This window comes from Botryllus schlosseri, chromosome 4 (genome assembly GCF_051294905.1).
Source record: "Botryllus schlosseri isolate E-star chromosome 4, Bs_hap1, whole genome shotgun sequence".
Classification (NCBI taxonomy): domain Eukaryota; kingdom Metazoa; phylum Chordata; class Ascidiacea; order Stolidobranchia; family Styelidae; genus Botryllus; species Botryllus schlosseri.
In genome coordinates this window covers 29,880,941-29,895,770 of record NC_137239.1, presented here as the reverse complement: position 1 = coordinate 29,895,770, position 14,830 = coordinate 29,880,941, and the positions used below count along the sequence as shown (strand labels likewise).

General features: G+C 40.5%; 1 protein-coding gene across 1 annotated transcript; it reads right to left on the bottom strand.

The window, feature by feature from the left end:
* Positions 1-2,842: 2,842 nt before the first annotated feature.
* LOC145436805 (complement component C9-like) lies at positions 2,843-12,671 on the bottom strand. The gene is made up of 15 exons (XM_080314030.1): positions 12,354-12,671; positions 12,217-12,297; positions 12,070-12,158; positions 11,720-11,840; positions 11,248-11,393; positions 11,059-11,185; positions 10,449-10,597; positions 10,185-10,388; positions 9,537-9,718; positions 7,929-8,083; positions 6,614-6,818; positions 5,487-5,565; positions 5,338-5,427; positions 4,299-4,389; positions 2,843-4,217 (listed from the first exon to the last, which is right to left on the bottom strand). Exons 1-15 carry the CDS (start codon positions 12,403-12,405, stop codon positions 4,147-4,149), a joined length of 1,842 nt encoding a protein of 613 aa, XP_080170156.1. The 5' UTR covers positions 12,406-12,671; the 3' UTR covers positions 2,843-4,146.
* Positions 12,672-14,830: the final 2,159 nt, after the last annotated feature.

The following is a 14,830-nucleotide window of genomic DNA, read 5'->3' as shown; positions in this document are numbered from 1 at the left end:
ACTCCGAACTCTGCTCACCCACTTGATTTATGAGATACGCTGACTAAAAAAATTGATGTCACGGAAATTGTGTAATAAGCATCACTAGTCCGCAACGAATGGGATCGCGGATTATACTGTCAGCCTTAGGGTTAGCGTTAGCCGTTAGGATGTCATTTTATGCTGAAATCAACATCCCACTTCAGAGGCTGCAGAATAACGTTATTTGGTAATTAGTAACCTCAATACCCACACAGTGCAATCATTCTGTCATTCCGGTAGTCCCAGCGAAAGTAGGCACGATATACAATCGCAGGCAGTATATATCATGTGCGTTCCATTCACAGCATGTTACAGACTCAGACTGTACCGTATAATATTACGCGCGGTTTATGTAGTAATCAGTGACTGGTCAAGTATAGTATGGAGGTTTCATCTCGTTCCAGTGACCAAAGACGTCAAATGACATGCAATAAAACCAGTAACACCACAATACATATATGATATATCATAAAAAATACTTGTGCAGATATCGGACATGGAGCAAAGCAGACATGCAGCGTCAGCGCATTAAAGATCGCGAGGGCCATGTGGATATACTCAGGTATCGCAGGTATCACGTCGAGACTGTGTTTACGGCCGCCGGACGCGCGTGTGTCATGCTTGGGCTGTATGTAGTCAGACAGGTGCACAACTGCACATTCAGTCTGAGTTTCGCAATTTATTCATCATTATCAGTATAATAATTGTATCATCTCAAAACGACACAAGATCTACAGTGTTGCGAGGCAAGGCAAAGATAGGAAGGAGCTAAAACGACTTGGAGTCGTCTTTTCATCAGACAAACACTTTGGCCTAGAACGTGGAAATAAGAGTCATTGTACAATGAATAGAAAATAAACATAAAATAACAATATACGATAAGCGGTGAAAATGAAGTGGCATGTGTCGGTATCGAGGTCGATTAGTCACATCATGATCCAGTAATCTCGAGCGTTGACTAGTATTTATTCAGTTCCCAATAAAAAATACCGTGTCTTTCGCGTCACTTCGTTGTTCGTAAGCTTGTAGAGATGGTGGTCGGGCCAGGAATGCTTGCGTTACCCCCAGTGATACCTGGTTGATACCTGCGATACTTCAACGTCAAACCGATGTAAATACACCCGCACATGTAAATAACAGCTGTAACCACCAACACATGTTGTAAACACGCTCCAGACATGATTGAATATAACTTGAAGATTGTAATATAATAAAAGCACGGTATCCATCTTGAACCAGTGTTGGGATCAAGTCACTACCTTCGAGTCACGAGTCATCTCGAGTCATTGCAGATTTTGACTCGAGTCAAGTCAAGTCAATCAATTTTCAAAGGTGACTCGAGTCAAGTCAAGTCACTCGTTTTTTTGGAGGTGACTCGAGTCAAGTCGAGTCAAGTCAAGTCACGAGTCAAGTCACAATTCAAGTCAAATTGAATTTTCGAAGTATGAGTGATGATTCAAAGTCATTAAATTTTGCTAGCTGTATGAAAGACGGATTAATTTATCATTTATCTTGAATCAAATAACGGATATCTAGTTAAATATACATGCAAAAAGACGTTGTATCCCTCACGCACACGTAGTACCGGTAATAAAATACGTGAGTAATTGTACAGCTACATTCTAGAGTCAGTTAATATCAACCAAAATATGGGACCTAATACGAAGCTTCAAGAAGTTGAAACAAATTAATATGGCACAATAGACTACACTACCAATCTACACATCCGTGAGAATTTAAACGCACAAACCATATTTGTTCGATTTAAATCATAAGAGGGTTGGTAAATGTGAGCACTGCGCAACGTAACCATCGAGCCGTCTAAGAAACAGAGACACATTGCTATTTAGATTAGTCAACTTTGACAACGTAAGCTGTGATCGTTTAGTTTGCGGTCAATTTATTTATGCTCTAACAATGGATGATAGTGTAACGTAGAATCAGTTAATGGCTATGGTTGCTCACACAAGTGACACAGGCGTATCTCGAACTATCCGAACATACACAAGATACAGTGATTTATTCAAAATCATTTACTTGATGACTTGAATTGACTCGTAAATTTTGCTCCGAGTGACTCGAGTCAAGTCAAGTCATACGAAAAAGTTGACTCGAGTCTGACTCGAGTCAAGTCATATGACTCGAGTCATCCCAACACTGTATTGAACTATCCTCGGCGAATCAGCACATGCCTTTGCGCGAATGTGTCCTCAAGTTTACCGGAATTCGTCTTGACATCTTGATCTCGCCTTCCGACACATGCCTCCTCTTTTTGTCGCCTGCCTTTTATATTAACTTCTTTAACTCTCATTCAGTGTGCATGTGCATTGTGAATTGTGCATGCCTCCTTTTTACGTCGCCCAAGGCCCTAGGCCGGGAGGGCGTCAGGTTTCAAACACTGCTCCTAGTCGTGTAGACACCTTCCTATCTTTTCACCGTATCTCAGTCTAATTGTGGTGTTCCATATTGAAATGGTGAAAAGGTTAACGATAAATTGAAATGTGATGTAATCGCCTCCACTAAAAGATTGCAAATGAACGTCGCTGCAAAATGACTAATATAAATCTGACTAAGTAAGATAAACACTAGATCATTTTACAGTTTGCTACAGTTGTCGAATCCTGTGTCTGAGTGATTCCTACTGTTCGCAAAACTGTAGAAAATAGGACTGTGAAACGCTGCTTGGGTTTCAATTTGCCTAACTCGGAAAATGCGAAATCAGGGATATCTAGAACTTCTAGTTCTATTGATATCTCTGTGCGAAATACTGGTGATCAGTTCTATCGACCAGCCATCCAATTGTAAAACAATAGGCCTAATATAGAGACGATCAGTGCCAGTTTAATACTAATATCATCATTTCAAAACATAACAAGATTGCGATACTGAAAAGAGAGGAAGATGTCAAACCGACTTGGAGTAGTCTTTGCAATCAGATGGAAAGAAATTTAAGGGATAACATAAAAGAACTAGAGATGAAAATGAATGACGCATGTATCCTAGGCAAGGTCGATATTGTCAGATCGAGGTCCGGTTATTAATCTTGCGGGCTGACTAGTAGGGATGGCGTGAACCTCTGAAAGGTTCAGGTTAGTGTGAACGCGAACCTTTTTGAAAGGTTCTGTGTGAACACGAACGTGAATATTGCTAATTCCAACCCTATACATTTCAGCGAAGTAATAGCCTGTTTTAATGTACACGATACCTATAGCGACAACGCAGGCCACATAATGTCACGATGCTGAAGTAGGCTACATATTGATGTTTTTAACGTCGCCTAATGTATCAACTGGGGCAATCGAATGGTATAATAATCCGATAAAATCAATATCTTCCGTCTCGTTGCCAACAATTGCAAAAAGGACTTGCAAGAGAATTAAAGCTTACGCCTTGACGGTCTAGGCCAGACCGGACATTGTATTCGGCGTCCGAGTTTCTATTCTTGCTACCGCTATTACCTCATTACCAAGTTATACAGCAGTAGCCAACACCGCGATCGCACGGATTTAGTTTTTATGATAAAATAAACATGTGCAAGCAGGATTGACCCCGTACGCCTGCTAGATATTTTACATCAGACAACGATATCAATTTCACTGATTGGTTGAATAAGTATCATTCGCTGACTACCTACAATCCTACATGTAGTGTATTTCGCTCTTGATGTTTTGTGATTGCGGGTCACGCTCACAGCAGAGAGTCAATAAATATTCACAAACGGAAAGCTGGATATTTCGAGCAAACTTTTGTAGCGAAGCAAGTAAAATTTTTGAGATTTTCAAGGTGCATGCTCGTTTAGTGTTGGTTTTTCTATGCTGCCAACGCTATGCATAGAGTGGCCCGCAGTTGAAATGCAGTAAATTTCATCGAAAGATGTTATAATGAAGTGAAAATAGTAATTTATGAAAAAGGTTCACAGTGCAGAACCTACCAAGGTTCGTTTGTGAACGTGAACCTCTAAATTTCTGAGGTTCACACACAGAACGCGAACGTGAACCTCGCGTTCACACCATCCCCACTGACTAGTATATTCATTGTTCGAAATTTACCACTCTCTCAATCTGGACCAGAGGTATTGAAAAACGTTTATATATCAATATTAAATGAATACGTCTGTTTCCTAGATCAATACAGAGCAGAGAATGCGGAAAGCAGTGATATCGATAACAGGAGAGACGTATCAGATATTCTTTCACCTGCAAAACAGATGAGGGCGTGTATAATGTCAATTCAGTGCGACTAAAGTCACATTCTCGTATGAAAAAAAGATGTATTACCCGCGCTGCATGTGATGTCAGACGGCGGCCCCGAACAAGCGCACAAACATCTGTAGTTCTGCCCGCCGGTCCCCGTCAGATACATCCTATTCTGTGATTGGAGAGTCTGTCCTAACCAGAGTCGCACAACTAGATAATTCTACTTGTTTAATTGAACTAATTAGAGCGAAATGCTGGTAACCTAAGTCTCTCATTTTAATTGATTTTCCGAAAAATGCTACAGGAGAACTGTATCGAGCGAAATGATCCAAGCACGGTGCACAGACGTTTGCCATTATCATGCTAACCATGATTTGATTATTTTTAATTAGGAATTTAAATCCATTAATAAGCAGGGCTGATCAAAGTAGTCACGGTCGGTAATCAAGTATAGAAGTAGAAGTAGACATTTCCAAGTAAGGTTAAATTCAAGTTTTGTAGGCCTAGCTTTGTCTAAAAACACGGAAAACTATCAAGAAGAAGTAGAAGTAGCATAGATTCACAACCACTGAAGGAAGTATAGTTCAAGTAGGCAGAATCTACTTGAAGTACTTTGAAAAGTAGAAGTGCTTCGATACTGACCACCTCAGTTAAAAGTATTTTAACAAGTGAAATAATTCTAATGTAATTCGGAACAAAAATTTAGCTATTATTCTAATTTTAATATAATTTAGAGAAAACTGTGGGTATCATTCTAAATCTAATCGAATTTAGAAAATGTGTCGATATTATTCCAATTCTAAACGAATTTAGAAAAAAATGTGTGTTAATATCATCCTAATTATGAGCTAATTCGCAAAAAAATGTAGCTAGTATTCTAATTCTAATATAATTTGGAGAAAACTGTCGCTATCATTCTAATTCTTATCTAATTTAGAAAATGTGTAGATATAATTCTAATTCTAATCAAATTTAAAAAAAAACGTGTAGCTATAATTCTAATTGCAATCGAATTTGAAACAAATGTGTACCTATCATTCTAATTCTAATTTAATATGGCTAAAAATGTTGTAGCAGTCCAACTCTGTGAAGATGTCATACACGGAAACAATATACAGACCTCGTCGTATTGACTGCACGTGTCCTTGCAAGCGCCTTTCGCACTAAATTCTTCGCACAAATTGGCGGCATCGTAAGGCTCCAAATAAGTCTGCCAAAGTGACATATAATCATCAAATACGAAAAATTTACATTTAAAAATGTTCTCACATCAATCACTCTGTCGAGAAACTTCTTGATTCGATGTCTTTGCTCCGTGGTTAACTGCGGTAACGGATTTTGCAACAAACTACATCAAAACACATATTATGGGTGAAAATTGAAAAACTTTCTAATTTCCACCATGCGATGTACGAGCTTTTAAATTTGTTGTTCGACAAGTCAGAAATTTTTGAAAACTTCGTAAAATTCCACGTTCTAGCGTACCAAATTCAGCTCGATCCGACCAGTATTGCAGATTTTACGACCCGAATACAATTTGGTACAGTCTTACATATACTTATATTGAGCAGAAAGGTTTGAAATTCGGTGTTCAGAGGTGCTCAAGTAAAAGTGGAAGTAACTCCGTAAATTTCTGTAGGAGTAGAAGTAGCAACTTACAAGTAAGTAAAAAACTAAGTAGTCTATGCCTATTTTGACCTGAAAAACTGAAAACTGTCAAGTAGAAGTAGTGTAAATATTAACTACTTGAGGAAGCATAGTGCGAGTAGGCAAAATCTACTTGGAGTACTCCGAAAAGTAGAAGTATTTCGTTACTTGTTTTACTTAATCGCGTACTTATGATTTTAAGCTATACTTTCAGCGGAGTTATGTGAGTTTATCGTTGATAATTCTCGGATTATCTGCCGATCAAGGATTATCTGCCGATTAAGGCAATCCGAGAATTATCAACGAAAAACTCACATAACTCCGCTTCTACTAGTCGGAATTCAGTCAAATGTGTTTCGCATCGCCTTTGAAGACGGCTCAACAATTCCATAGGGTTGAGAGAAAAAGTAGAATTTTTTTTTATTTTCTCTATTAAATTAAAATTTTTTATTGGATCTGCGGCAGTCCTATACTCGTTAGAATTGAATTAAATTTGGTGTGCAGCGTTTTTAAGGGTAACCTGACAATTTAATCAGTGAATGGCTGGAATCCGCGAAAAAAGTTATTTTTGAACCGCCCTAATGTACATTGTACACGTATAGAAATTTACGAAGCATCTACTCGAGTACGAACGGTGACTATTTTGGTGTATTCTGAATGTTAGTCGGCATAGATGAGTTTCCAGGCAATCATTTTCTTCGTCTTTTTTTCAATTTTCTTCTTTTATAATTTTACTTCATAAAATTTTTGACCAAATCAAAACACTGATAGCAACTCGCCTTGAAATCCTCTCAAGTTTGAAGTCTCGTGGTATCAGAGTCGGATAGTCTACGACTGATGTCATCCATTGCTGCATAGTGGCGCTAGTCACGGACTGCATTAAAGCCGCGATAGTGGATATGCTCCCTCCCATTATGCTGACATCACGAGAGAGTGCGTCATCCACCACACTGTCTGCAGAATACGGGTATTATGGAAGGGCTACATCGCATCTAGACTTGGGCAACATATAGATTATTCTAGTGTCTAATGATAGGGCTACCATATTTTGAGATCCTTTAAAGAGGACACTTTCCACAGGCTGCAAAATTCACTGCAGCCGACGAGAAAACGGCTGATTTTCAAATTCACTCAGGTATAGGTGCATGGGTTGAATGAAAATACCTTATTTTTCCGACTCGACTCACAAAATACCCGTTTCTAGCTTATATATTTGACGAGTTGACTAATAATAAATGCCATTTTTCGAACTCGACTCCCGAAATACAGATCTCTCGTACATTCGCCCCACATTTCGCGTAGTTCATGGTTCTTTTGGGGTATTTTAAGCTAACAGGGAGGGCTAATCTTCCACAAAGGAGGACATTTGGGCGAAGGGGGGACATTTCTTGAAAAAGTAGGACAAATCCACCTGAAGGAAGACGTTTGGTAACCCATAGGCTACTAAATAGAGGTAATCAAAGTCGAACCTTATTCGTGATATGTTTCTATATGCTTTCATTTCAATTCAAATTCCCTAAAAAAGCTACCGGATATCCCTATCGTGCGAAACGAGCCAAACCCGGCGAACAAATATTTGCCATTCTCGTGCTTACGAAAATGAACTCGGAATTGATATGAAGTGAACTTGAACTTTTGTTGTATTTCTTTCTAGTCCAGAATTAATCTCAATTTCCAAATTTTTTTTTTGCGAATTCAGTTATTCGTTCTGAATTCAAATCTAATTTTGCAAAGTGTGCACAGCTAAAATTATAATATAATTTGCAAAGCTGAAAGTTTTCTCCTATTTGTCCAACTCATCATCATCATCATCATTGGTTTATTAGCAATTTTATCAGTTCAATACACCACAAAAAATGCGATACAATGAAAAGACAGGAAGATGTCGAAGCGACAAGGAGTATAGTCTATGGAATCTGACACCCACCTTGGCCTAGGCGATGTAAAGAGGAGGCATGCACACTGAATGAAAGTAAAGAAGATAGTATAGAAAAAGAATGCGACGAGAAATAGGGCGGCATGTCATGGGAAGGTCACGTCACGTCCTGTTCTCAATTAACTCACTTGCGTTCGATTTCAAGCAAACGCTCGGCAAAGTCAAACCGGGGTTCAGAGCCAGTTTCAAGGTCTGTTTCTCGCAGAAGAGAATTTTTTCTTGAAATTTGAGCGGCTCGACTTGGAATTCGTAACCCACGTCCGGGTCGTTCAAGGTCGTGCATCTGCGGAAATAAGAAGCAGACAGAGTTTAATCAGTAGTTCTACTCAAGTATAAAAGTATTTGAAAAAACTCTTGAAGGTACAGATCCTCAATATAGCGGAAGGTGGGCACAATGGATACAGGGGCTCAATGGTACATCGTGAATATTTTTTTAATTTCGAATAATCGGGGCGAGGAGAGAGCTTAAGCTTAATGCACAATTTTAGATGGTACATGAACTCCTGTAGGCACAGGTTTGGTTCGCGTATTCTGATAAAAGTCTACTCCTCCAAAGCACCCAAATGAAAGTGTGAACGACCTCTCCCGACAACATGAAATCTGTCGTCTCGATAAACAAATGCTTACCAATGGCAGAATTTATGGCATTTGCCTGGTTTTCATCAAGCCTCAGGAAATGAGTCAAGGGTGAGCCTGTCGCAGAGCATGATGCCCGTGTTCTAATAAATCTAAGGACTTGTTGTTTTATGCCAGTGGTTCCCAACCGGTGGGGAATTCCAAGGTTTCTGGTGGGGAATAGACGCATTTGTTAAACACTATATACAGGACAGTCTACATATTTACGGATACACCTGCGCGATTAACGTTACCAGTAAACTGCTCTAGAATGTAGGCCTATGTATCGAAAATTATATTGCGCGTTGTTCACAAAACTCATTTTAACTCCGGATAACCAATCATGGCGTTACAAACGCATCCAGCACGACCGGTATGACGTGATATAACGCTTTCGCTAAATTTTGTGGTTTACCAATATCGGTTCACAATACGTTTTATGTTGCAGTTATAGGCGAGTATCTTGCGTACCGGTATGATTGTGTGTCTTGTGTACTCAAACAAGCAAATATCTGCTCCATAATGACAAAAGTTTTGTCTTGTGGGGAATGAAGACAAAAAGGTTGGGAATCACAGTTATATGCGGTCGTGCAGACGTTGCTTCGTTTTTACCACGTAAACACCCATCGTTGATATTTGACATCTCTTATCATACCCAAATCTCATAATGATTCGATAACCCCAAGTGTTTTATGAGCCAATCCGCAGTCACCCCCTAATCATGGACTCAACGCGCATCTGCGGGGGAGATAGCGTAGTGGTGACGATAAGCGATTAAATCGGGCGGCCCCGGTTCGATTCCCATCGGAGGGCGGCCCCTACCCTTGTCGCTGCCGATCGATACGTTTTGACGATCTCTATGGTTGTAGTCACGCGCTACAACGGATCAAAATAAACAGTCTTCCTGGCACTTTGTAACGACCTGGTTCGTAATTATCTGCTCACTGCTCAGGGACAGGTTTTTGTGACTGTTTTTGACGATCAAGGATGAGTGCAAGTAGTCTTAAAATATATCCAATTTAGTAAATAATGCATACGCTGTTTGAGTAACGAGGAAAAAGTAGATTTGTACTGCGTTACTGACCACCACTGTTGCGTGCAGTCTCAGTTCTGCGACTTACGAGTCGTAAATGGCCAGTTGTCTGTATTGGCCTCCAAGCGAACCCGACGTGACGTAGTGAGTACCGAACTCCTTCACGAACTCCAAGTATCGCTGATGGCTGTAGTTTTGAGACGGCAGATCGAACAAACGCTGGATGAAGGAGTCTGAAAGTTCGAGATAACTCGCTCCTTTCAAAGTTATCTGCGAAGACATTGCTATCAGAGCTTTTCTGTCTTCTGTACATGTCGCTATGTCAGTGCAGGATGTGGAACCTATCGTTATCCATGAAATAGCAAAGAAGTAAATCCGGGGTTCCCAACTTAAGGGCGCAATGAGCCTTTTTAGGGGGTATGAATCAATTTATCATCTGTCTATTCCACTACCGCATAACAAAATAAATGAATTGCAGTTTAATAAAAATACTAATCCGGTAATAACCTACTTCTTGATGTCCAGTTTACTTTCAATTCCCCTACCGCCGATTTCCACAAATTAAGACATTGTGAGAAGAGCTTCAAATGAGCTTCTTGGAGGTACAGAACTTCAATATCCAATTGAATAGTATATTTCAAAAGGTTGAAAAAGTAGGGCGCGATTAACTTTTCAAAATTCTCAAATCGGCCACGGCGTCAAAAGGGTTGGGAACCCCTCAAATAAATAGTATTACTTGGAAAATGTTGACTTTCAAATCCGTCGAAATCCCGAAGAATTTATTCCTGGACGCGATTTCCGACATCATCATCGACTGGAATAGCGGATATTGCGTCAGACCGGAAGCGCTGTCGTTATTTCCGAGAGTCCCTCCGAACAAGTAATTGTTCGCCAACAGCGAAGATCTGAGCTCAGAAATTTCAGCCGCGCTGCGAAACGTCTGAAACAACATATACAGACGTCGCGTTGATATAATTAAGTGACAGGGCAAGGCAGGCACCGTCCCCATTCCGTCGCTTGTCGAGAGTTCTTGAGCGAATGAGTTCACGTTGTGAGGCAGTCTGTAGTAGTATCCGGATTCTCCGGATTTGGCGACTCTTCGACAAGATCCGAAAGGTCGCATGGACAACACTTGGGCCGCTGACTTTCCTGAAATAAATTCATAAAGCTTCTGCGGTTCAGCTATCGCAAATTAAATATCGAATTTCAGTTACAGCTATACACAGTTTTTGAAGATATTAGAATTAGAATTACTGAATTCGTAAATACTTGCAAATTGGATTAAATTTGGAATAAGAAAGAAATACAACAAAAATCAAGTTGATTTCATTGATTTAAACACTGGAATGACAAATGTCTGTTCAGTGAGCTTGGCTCGTATCACACGATACAGTTCTCCTGTAGTATTTTCAGGAAAATTATATATTAGATTATAGCCTACAATTAAAATTGGACCGTATATTATATTTCTCAAATTAGATTACCTGCGTTTCGCTCTAATTAGTCTATAAGTAGACAACTAAAATTATCTAGCCGTCCAAGACTGGGAATGAGACCCTTTCTGAAGAGTCAATTGTGTGACCCTCCCCATTTCTATCGCGTTCACTCACCACGCAGTAGATCGAATCCTAACGCAAAGTCGTCCAATCCCGGAATTGCGAGGAAATATCGGTCCGATCTCGGGGGTGTAGTACTCGTGGGACTTGCGGGGACAGGAACCCCACAAATATAATCCCCCTGCGAACAACAAGCTATCCCGTTTTCAAGCCTCTTCGCTGTAGGCTACCGATTTATCTCACAGTGTTGGAGCAAGATTGATTGTAGGACGGATATTCGTCTGTCGAGTCCCCGCAGTCGTCGTCCCCGTTGCAGGTCAAACTGGATTGGATGCAGCGGCCGTTTCCGCACCGGAACCAATCCTGACCCCCACCCGACACTTGACAGTCTGAATGCAAATATGTCGTAGCTTTGCACCTTCACCTTTTCGAACCGCATACTCATTGACTATAAGGTTGCATTGGAATTGGTAACAAAACGCGATAGTTTAAAGCACGCTTAAACGATGATTTATACTTGTTCTCTAAACAATATTTTACAACAGCGCTTCTTAACTTTTACCTGCCTGACGAACCCTCACGCTAATATGCAAGTCTTCGGCGTAGCGTCTTCAAAAAGACTAAGAGACACTTCATTATCAAATTTTCTGACATTGCCGGTGATTTGCGGCAATCCCAACAGCCAACATGGTTCTTATAGTTTGATCGTGCTTACCCGCAGATGCGAATTCGAGCAGTTCTTCTCCAAACTGGCACGTCTCCGTCTGCACCTCATTCACGGAAACGTCGCACGTGGATCCGTTCTGGAAACCCGGCTGGATCGAAGCGGCTCTGTCCTGCGGGCCAAGAAAAAAAAACATGGACGTCATAATTTATACTCGATACTCTCACAGGCCAGGAGAGTCTATAGCCTAAAACTCCAGCTAAATCATTGTGTGAATTACTGGTGCGCTGCTTACAATATGATTGCTGCGTTCATTCGCTTGTAAATCCCAAACATAACAAGATCTAGCCACTAGCAAGAGACATCCTCTCTCCCGGGCGAGATAGATTCAATCGACTTACCCGCCACGAAACACCCCTCGTCAAGTCGGTGAAACACGAACTGAAATTGGTCCACTCAAAACTACAATTAAAATTCATCATGGCATTGTCTGACAAAATATGAGAATCAGCTTCGAAGTAGCCTGTATTAAAGTTGGTCTTTCTCACCTGACAGCGATGCCACCGTGCTGTATGTGGACGTTGTTGCGTCATCGTTACTGATAGATAGCTCCACATCAGGGGTGACTTCTAAGAGAGACGAATAAGAGGCATGACCAGAAAGTGGATACAGGTCGCATACTCACCATATAGAAATCCTAATATCGCATACGCTACTAGATAAGTTGGGCGGGACATATTTAGAAGAATCGCATCTTAAAAGATACCGTAATGTTAAAGCGTTTTAAATCATGCGATCGTAGCTGCACTGAATACCCTCGACTTCTGGTTTATTGAAAACAGTCGTTGCTCGGTAGAAAAGTCTGACCGTGCTTCATAAGTTCGCTTTATTTGCTAATATTATCTTCCGTAGAAACGAGAATTAATGCGTTACGTTTGTAACCAAGTTGGCGATTAGGTTTCGTTGTACGCTAGACTCCCCGCGATATCAAAGTTGTCGATTAGTTGCGCGAGCAAACAAAGTCGTTGTTGCTACCTCCGGGTTCATTTCAATACGAATATACTATTCAACTGTATATTGAAGTTTCGTATCTCCAAGAAGCTCTTCAAATAAATAAATGGTAATACTGTTTTTAACACTATGAGCTGGTCAATTCATTTCGAGATAATAAGATATCTACCCAAAGTCCAGAAACCTCCGGTACATATTTCGGCACCAATAGATTGTTCAAAGTTTTTGGCTGACAAAGTTCTACTACATGAATGGATACTAATCAACCCTCAAGATTACCGGGTATCGATCTGACATATCAATCTCGCCTATCGACACATGCACCGCGTCATTCATTTTCATCACCAGCCGTTTTATGTTATCCCTTACACTTCTTTCGTGCCTCCTCGTTACATCGCCCAGGCCAGATGGGCGCCTGATTTCAAATAATGCTCCAAGTCGTTCGACACCTTCCTATCCTTTCATGGTGTCGCAGTATTGCGGTGTTTTGAAATGATGGAATTGAAATGTTTTCTACCGACAAAGTAGCCTAGCTTATCGGCCACGACTGTTTATTGCAGAACAGGCGACGCAAATAGCCGCGCGTACACGAATATAGTCGTTATATGAGGCACCTGAATTACAACACCAATCAAGAAAAACCAATTAGCACGAGCGCAACACAAACAATACCGGCTTATTTGTAATACATGTTTCGTATGCTGCGATACGACTAGTCGAGGTTACATTGTGGTTTTACAGCCTTATGCGATGTGCAATTGTGCATGTAGTATCCAAAGCACAATTCTCGTTGATAAGTGGAAGGGAGCTTGTAATTAATTGCAGTATTCGAAGTCTACCGAGGAAATAACCTCGAAGTCATCAGTGTCAATAAAAACGGTGTGATACACTCGGTGGTCGGGTTCAACCGGTTCGCATGTACAGATTCTATAGAACCGCCTGCCGAATTTGTATGATCATCAGTGAACCGCGGGTGACATCTGGTAATCAGACTTGGACAACTTGATAATTAAACTAGTTGAATAATAATACATTATGGACTAATTAGAACAAAGCTAAATGATGTAATTTTAATTCTGATGTAAGTTCTGGTTTTCCTGATAACGCTACAGGAGAGCTGTGCATATAGTGCAAAACGATCCAAGCTTGCTGTGCAGACATTTGCCGTTTTCTTGCTGGTGAGAATCCTCTGAACTTATTCAATTTCCAAGCTTTCGCGCATTCTGTGGCTATAATTGTAATCTAATTTGAAAGAAAAACTGTATAGCTATAGTTCTAACTTTAATAGAATTTCGGAAAAACTGTGTACAGCTATAATCCTACTACTGTGTAGCTATAATTCTAGTTCTAATCTAATTTGGAAATCGATAATCGTTGAGTTGTAGCCTATTTTCATCTGAACAAGACACACAATGCGATATAAGACACAATGCGATGTAAAATGAACAGATAGGAAGATGTCAAACGACGCGCAGTTGCGGTCATTTTTTAGACTGACATCCGCCTCGGTCACAGTTATTCTATTCGATGTTGGTCTTTTGAAGCCGCGACCCTTTATAGCTCTTTCTATTCCTTGTGAGTGGGGCTGGGCAAAATCGAGTACCTGAGTGATTCGATTCTGAATCACGCATTACGCTTCGAGTCGAGTATTCGAGTATCACTCATTACGACGTCACAACAGAATACACTATGTCAAAGTTCAAAGTGTAGTCTACCTTTCATGCCACCACATAATGCCTGTTATCCATCACATTAAAGATACTTTGGTATTTATTCGAACATACCTATATTTCATTGCAATAGTTGATAATGTTGTGGAATGATCATGTGTCTTCGGAAATGTGTTATTTCTAGTCACGTTCGTAGCTTAGTCTCGTATGCTGCGACACGGCCAATCAAGGTGTATCAAAACTATAATTCTCGTTGGTAAATGGGTGGGGGGGGGGGTGGGGTTCGAGTTCCACTTCATTTTGGACACGCGGTGGCGATAAAGATAACTCGGCCCCCAAATCTGTTTTATTGCTGTATGATTTACTATGGGACTGGGCTAAGCATGGACCTAAGTTCGTGTCTTGACGTACAACGAGGATGGTGAAAGTATCCATATCAATATAAATCATCCATACGGATATGAAATAGCTGTTAGCCGAC

Excerpts from the sequence above, each read along its gene's own strand:
- LOC145436805 (XM_080314030.1), bottom strand. The coding sequence starts at position 12,405 with ATGTCCCGCCCAACTTATCTAGTAGCGTATGCGATATTAGGATTTCTA. Across the intron at positions 12,298-12,353 it reads GATATTAGGATTTCTATATG|AAGTCACCCCTGATGTGGAG; the intron begins GTGAGTATGCGA and ends CGTCTCTCTTAG. Across the intron at positions 6,819-7,928 it reads TTGCTTGAAATCGAACGCAA|ACAGTGTGGTGGATGACGCA; the intron begins GTGAGTTAATTG and ends CGTATTCTGCAG.